This window comes from Hippocampus comes, unplaced genomic scaffold (assembly GCF_001891065.2).
Source record: "Hippocampus comes isolate QL1 unplaced genomic scaffold, H_comes_QL1_v1.1 scaffold39, whole genome shotgun sequence".
In the NCBI taxonomy this organism is placed as follows: domain Eukaryota; kingdom Metazoa; phylum Chordata; class Actinopteri; order Syngnathiformes; family Syngnathidae; genus Hippocampus; species Hippocampus comes.
The window spans coordinates 2,045,804-2,052,845 of record NW_017842054.1 but is presented as its reverse complement, the minus strand read 5'-3'; the positions used below and the strand labels follow the sequence as shown (position 1 = coordinate 2,052,845).

The 7,042-nt window shown below is 48.7% G+C and overlaps 2 protein-coding genes across 3 annotated transcripts in view; both read left to right on the top strand.

Annotated features, from left to right (window-relative positions):
- Positions 1–678, top strand: part of LOC109510074 (high affinity choline transporter 1-like) — a 21,709-nt gene extending 21,031 nt beyond the window's left edge. For both annotated transcript variants that reach the window (XM_019860131.1, XM_019860130.1), the window contains one exon: positions 3–678. In XM_019860131.1, the coding sequence (XP_019715690.1) occupies positions 3–533 (531 nt within the window). In that variant the 3' untranslated portion in view covers positions 534–678. The remainder of the gene's footprint in view (positions 1–2) is intronic.
- Positions 679–5,945: 5,267 nt separating this feature from the next.
- Positions 5,946–7,042, top strand: part of LOC109509986 (high affinity choline transporter 1-like) — a 3,760-nt gene continuing 2,663 nt past the window's right edge. The window contains exons 1-3 of the mRNA XM_019859958.1: positions 5,946–6,129; positions 6,310–6,501; positions 6,571–6,692. Coding sequence (XP_019715517.1) covers positions 6,021–6,129; positions 6,310–6,501; positions 6,571–6,692 — 423 coding nt within the window. The 5' untranslated portion in view covers positions 5,946–6,020. The remainder of the gene's footprint in view (positions 6,130–6,309; positions 6,502–6,570; positions 6,693–7,042) is intronic.

Below are 7,042 nucleotides of genomic sequence, written 5' to 3'. Positions count from 1 at the left end.
GGGCGTCGGAGCGCGAGCTGCAGTTGGCCATCCGGGCGACGGTGGTGGTGGTGGGCGTGGTCGGGACGGCGCTGACCCGCCTGAAGACCAGCGTGATCCTCTTCTGGTTCGTGGGGGCCGAGATTGCCTACAACGTGCTTTTCCCGCAGCTGATCTGTGCCGTCTTCTTTTCCATCACCAACACGTACGGCGCCATCCTGGGCGGCGTGGCGGGCTTGGCCGCGCGCCTGTTGAGCGGTGAGCCCCTGCTGGGCCTGCCGCCCGTGTTGCACTTCCCGGGGGGCATCTGGGACCACCGTGCTGGTGTCTACGTGCAGTACTTCCCCGTCAAAACCTTCGCCATGCTCTGCTCTCTGGCTTCCATCTTGTTCTTCTCCTTCCTGGCGTCCCAGATCTTCCGCCACCGCCTGCTTCCTGCTGCCTGGGACGTTTTGCATGTTTTCCAGAAGCCCACCCCCACCGTCACCCAGGACCCCGTGTGCACAGAGAACACCCCCGACGCCGCCGGGCCCATGTTGACCACTGACTGCTGAGTCAGCAGACTGCAACCGATCCAAATTAAATTGACTCTCTTGCCAACACACACACACACACACACACACACGCACACACACACAAAATGTATGAGCTGATGCAATATATAACGGCAATAGTGGGAACTAAGCCTCTTTCGTTTTTTATGGTTGGATTTGGTTTGGTGCTTTGAGGGCATCCTGTCGTTTGCAACGGTCGGGTGGTCTACTTGAAAGTGACTTGAAGCGAACCACCCTCAAGGAATCCTGATTGAGGTCTGCAGATTCAAAGCAGACCTTTACTCAACTCGTGCAAGTGACTCACTCATCTGTCTTCATCAGTTCTTTTCACAGAGGGTGAAGGAAATATGCCCGTTTTTTTTTTCATGCGTTCTTCCTCTTGCGGGTTGAACGCATGACTTTGACGGTGACGGCGCTCGGGTCGCCCCGGCGCCGCAGCGCCATGCTTTAGTCGGACCTCAGTATGAAGACAAACCCGAAAAAAAGGTGGTGGCGGCGGCGGTTGCACCGACCTCTGGTGGCGACTGCTCGCTGTTGTCACGAAGCTGCTGGATGATTTTGTCTTTGTCAGCTTGGCTTGCGTGAAGATTGGAAAGTTGGACCTCCAAGGTGGCGACCAGTGTATCTCTCTCCTGCCTCCAGTTCACCATCATTTGTTCTTTGGAACGCAGGCTCCGCCTCCTGGACAAAGGTCGAGGGAAAAAAGAAAATTTTTGGGGGGTGGAGGGTGGTGGTAAGAGAATGCAGGCAAAATTCAGCAACTTTGACAATGTCCAGCGAGCGGCATTTCACATTCCAGCGGAAAGAAAATACCAGTTGGTGACAGCGATGCAACATTCGGGGGGGGGAGGGACAACACCCAAAGGAATGCAAGGAATATTACATGACGACGCTCGACCATGCCGATTTAAGACCAGGGCAGCTCACCAGCTCGGCGTGCCGGGCCAGGTAGCGCCATCTTCTCTTCCCGCCACTTTTGACGTTTTGTCAGGTGCTTCTCCTCAAACAGCTTGGTGAGAAATCAGTCACAAGACAGTCGAAAATTGTTCTCAAGAATGCACCGGGAATAAGTCATGGGTTAAAAGCTCTTGTTCTGGTGTCATCGCATCGCATGGCTGACAAGGGGTGGAGACATGCGACAATTGGCACGGAGAAGCTTGGCATGGTTCAAAGGCAGTCAAGTGACAGCCGAAGGACAGACGCTCTCATCTGAAGGCTCTACTCGGCGCCGTGGACAGTTTTGTTGAAGAAAAAGACGGAAGCAGCAAACATCTGCCGTCGGTCTTTTGCAGCACAAGGTAAGCTGACGCTTGCCACTCCACCGTGTTGTTCATCAACAAGCATCCAGAGCGGGTTGCGATCTCATCTTTACTGAACCCGGGAAGACTTTTCCACCATTCTGGTTCATTCGAACACTTGAAAGGTTACCATGCCGAGAGGTCAACAACACTCGGACCCACGGGGGTGGGGGTAATTCCCTGAAAAAGGAAGCTCACGCTCTCTATGTGTTTTTGTAAATTTGCGCAATGTACCTGGGGGACCTTCAACTGGTGCAAGTTCACCTTGTTATTTGCCGTGTTAAACAAACGTAGATACAAACGATATGGAAACAGTTTCAAGAGCAAAATGAAACTGTCAAATGAATGGCTGTCATTTGAGAATGAATGCTCATGAAAAAAACAAACATATACTTCACAATTTTTTTTTAAAGTGCTGATATTCTTCTCATTCATCAGGAAAATCATGATGCTTCAAAGGGTGCGTGGGCGTGTGCGTGTGCGTGGGCGTGTGCGTGTGTGTGTGTGTGTGTGTGTGTGTGTGTGTGTGTGTGTGTGTGTGTCTGTGTGTGTCTGTGTGTTGTGTGGAGCGAGGAACCCTTTGACAGTCAATCAATAACGCCCTGCAGGTTACCGTGATGTCCTCGTGAGCGCTCCTCGCTTCCTCTTTGGCCAGGCGCATTGGCTCGGGTGGCCGGCGTTTTGCTGTCTCAGCATCTTCTTCACTTTGTCCATCTGTGAGCAAAAACAAGACGGTGATGACTGCTGTCATCAAATTATTTTTGCGAAGCAAGTTTGCACAAGTTGCGACTCAACCCTCCCTGCGGCTTGAATAAGGTGCGGCTGTTGACAGATTTTCCTTGTTCCTGAATATCTCACGAGAATTAACATTTGTCACCGCAAATGTTCATTTAAGGGACTTTAAATAGTGGGCCACACCCATTGTCAGTCAAGTTATGGAAATAGCTCCAAGAGAATGTACAATTCTCAACTCAACTCAAGCGTATTTCTCGAGCACTTTCAAAACAACCACCGCTGTATCCAAAGTGCTGTACATGGAGCAACTATCGTACATACAACAATAAACAATGAAACAATAAATGAAGAACAAAGACAGGAGAAAGGACAAAAACAGTCAAACTAATCATCTAGTCTGACTCCTGTCGAGTCAAAAGCCAAAGAATAGAAATGAGTTTTGAGACAAGTTTTAAAGATGGGCACCGAGGAGCCTTGCCGAATGTTCATTCCAATGAAAGGGACCAGCAAGGGAAAAGGCTCGTCCCCTCTGAGCCTCTGCTTCGTTCTTGGTACCTCTTGTTCGTTCTTGGTGTTAGTTCAACCAAAGCCTATCAAGATACAAATTTCAAAGCTTTCACTGATGAAAGCCTTTTTTTTTTATAAAACACTTCTTTTTTTTTTTTTTTTGGGGCGGGGCACCCAAAGATTTGTCGTTTATTTTTTTCAGCTTTGGAGGAGTCTCAAATCTCGTTGAATATTGAACGTTTGCCATCTCAACCAGTAGGCTGAAGGATGGACGTGGTTTGATTGAGTCATACGTGACCAGAGGCACCATTCATTGTAACTAAGTCAATGAACAAAGTGTAGCATTCATATTTTTTTAAACAAATATACCAATGTTGTAATCATATTGTGCAATCATCAAAATCGTAATAAAATTTCAATCAATTGCACAGCCCAATCAGGTTCTGAAACGAGCTTCAACAACACATCCCCGCTCAACACCCACCCAGTCCCGCCCGCCCCGCAAGGAGCGGGCAGGGACAACCTCCTCCGCTGGTACTCCTCCTGCAGCTCCTTCGTCCCCCGGCAGAGGAAGGCGTTCTCCTCCAAGGTGCGCTCGGCCGCCGCCTGCAGCTCAGCCACTCGCTTCCCCAGCTGAAGCATGAGCCCGATATTTCTCCTGAAGCTCCTCGTGTGTACAAGGGAAGACCAAAAAAAAAAAAAAAAACATAAAACATTTGAATGTTTCCAAGCGAATAACAAGGAATTGAATAAAAATACCAAGCAAATAACAGTTCGTGATGCCTTGAGGTATGAGTTGAACTCATTCCATGACCACGCTCATAACTCAAAACACTTGCATCTCCAATATCTTTCCCCGGAGAAATGAATGGGAATGCCAGTAATCTGTTCCTGCCTACACCACCCAAAAACATTTTTGGGGGTCTATGTGTGTGTGTTTTAAATAAAGAAAATTTTCTTTTTACACTATGGTACTTAAAAAAAACGGGCACCTTGGCATCGTTAAATCGAATGTAAATGAATGAAAGGCTTTGTGGATCATGCTGCAATTCAATTCCGTGCGCTGCTCTTCCCGAAATGGAAGGAGGATAAATATGTGCCTGTGATTTTTTTTAGAAGTCATTTGTCTAAATGATCGCAGCATTTGTGGTTGTTCGACTGCGACTATCAATGCTACGAACATCTGCGTGTCGGTGGCATTTCCCGTGACATGTTAAAAACAAGAACCCCCGCCCCTCCTAACTCCTGATAAATTATTTGAATCTATGAGTCAGGGATGTGTGGGGAAACACCGTGGTGTTGGTTGAATTCTTTGTGGACATCCCGGCTGAGAATCAGGCCGCCTTATTGGGCCGGTTCTCGTGAGCAGCCTCACAATTCCATTTCAATGGTTTAGGATGGCAGTCAAGCGATATTTGAAGCCGCCCCCACCACCTCCAACTCCAGAAAAAGTCCACAAAATTAGGCACACGCCACACAAGACCGCTCACACGCATCGGAACATGACAACAGCAGTCAAGGAAACGGAATGGCGCTCCCAGTTTGAAACGAGCCAATCACAATAACACTTTTTCTTCTTTTACTCCGATTAGTTCGCTTTAATTTGTGCTCCTGACCCCTAGTGGAAACATTTTGAAAGCCGCCACCGGCACCCTTCGAGCGAATTGCTTGCCCCCATTTCAGCGTTTTTAAATGACATTTGTGAAAGATTCGTTCTCATTTTTATTTTGAATTTGTGAAAAGTTATGAGGCTGAAATCAGTGGCTTGTTTATTTGTCTTTCTATGGCAGGAAGTTAAAATGAACTGAACGTGCTCAGGGGTCAAAAATCATTTTAAAAAAGATGAACTTCTCTAGTTTGTCGCTCAGTAATGCACTTTGCACAAATAATGACATCTATCTATGTGAAAAAAAAAAACAACTTTTTCCAAAGTTGTAAAAATTTGCTTGATTGGACAGGGGAAAACGACAGCAAGTGGAATTTACTGATATCGGGACGTTCTTCCACACCCTCTGTTGAAAAAAAACCCAACTTGAATATACATTTGTTGGTGTATTTGTTGGTGGCAGCAACAGTTTGGATGACCAGAAGAAATGTCCACGCCATTTTTTATTTTTGCAGAGGAGTGTCTTTCAGTCCGAGATGGCCGCCAACATTCCGGGCATCATCTCCATGGTGTTCTTCTACGCGCTGGTCCTCGGCATCGGGATCTGGGCGTCAGTCAAGTCCAGGAGGTTGAAGTGCAAGCAGGTGAGCGGCATCCTGGAGATGTCGTTGCTTGCAAACCGTAGCATCAGCCTGCTGGTGGGGGTCTTCACCATGACAGGTGAGCACCTTTCCACGCAACTTTCCGTCTTGTTGTTTTTGTGTTTTTTTTGTTTTTGGTATGGTGGTGGGTGGGGGTGAGGTTCCCCCGCGGAGTCAGCGTGCTTGTTGTTCTTCCTTCCCGAAGCCACGTGGGATACACACACACACACACACACACACACACACACACACACACACACACACACATTATATCTATACATATATTGTTATTAGTCATAATAATGATGATTATAATTTGTATTGCACTTAGCTAATTTAATCAATGTAGAAGGGCTATGCAGTGGTGCTTTGAGATAAAAGTGACTCACAACAGGTGTTGAGATATAAGACATCATACAAGATCATTTTTTTCCTTTGACTTGTGAGCAAAAATTGGAGATACAGGCATTGTATGGTGGCAGTGAACGCAACTCCTCTCAGTCCACGTGGCAGTTTGGCAGATAATATTCAAAGCTATTCATCCACAAAGTAAATAAATTAACTTGTATCTCAATGCACCGTGGCATGGAAGAGGTTGAATTCGTCTAAGCTTCCAGCGGCTGATTGCCAAGATGATGTTGGCTCTCCACCAGGCGGGCTGGCGTTCGCTGGGCCGCTGCGCGCAACCCAATGTGTCACCATGATGGATCCCTTCCAGCGCAAGTACGGCAAAGGCCTGACGGCCGTCTTCAGCTGCACCTCGCTCTTCCTCGACATCTTCTGGGTGCCCGGCACCCTCACCAGCCTGGGTGATACGCACGCAATGCATGCACTCACACAAGCTTGCATCGTGACACGCAGACACATTGGCACACGCGTTCCTTCGCACATAAACAAACCGAAAAACTGACACACTGACACACAGACCAAGCACACGTGCAGCGTCACCCCGTAGTGACATTGTACGTGGTGTTTGTGCGTGCTTTCAGGCGTGACCATGAGCGTGGTCCTGGACATGTCGTTCAGCGTGTGCATCTGGATCTCGGCTTGCGTGGCCATCCCGTACACGCTGTTGGGCGGCCTCTACTCGGTGGCCTACACCGACGTCATCCAGCTGCTCCTCATCTTCTTCAGCCTGGTGGCAAACAACCCGTCACCCCTCACTCACTCACAGACTGACCGCTCGCTCACTAATTGCGTGTGTGTGCATGTGTGTACGTTCGTATAGTGGCTGTGTGTTCCGTTCGCAGTGTCCAATCCTCACGTGGCGCCCATCGGTTCCACGATGATGAACAACACACTGCACGCGCCCTGGATCGGCGACTGGAACGTCAGCAACATATGGATCCTCATGGATAGCTACCTCTTCTGGGTGAGGGAGTTGAGGCACTCGCACGGGGACAAACACACATGCATACATACATGCACTCAATCTCTCTCTCTCTCACACACACACACACACACACACACACACACACACACACACACACACACACACACACACACACACACGCACTCACCACACACACGCACTCACGCACGCACGCACGCACGCACGCACACACACACACACACACACACACACACACACACACACACACATGCACGCAATGAGAGAGTAACACCCCCCTTGTTAGGGCACTAAGTACTGAGGTGTGTGTGTGTGTGTGTGTGTGTGTGTGTGTGTGTGTGTGTGTGTGGGGGGGGGGGGGGGGGGGGGCC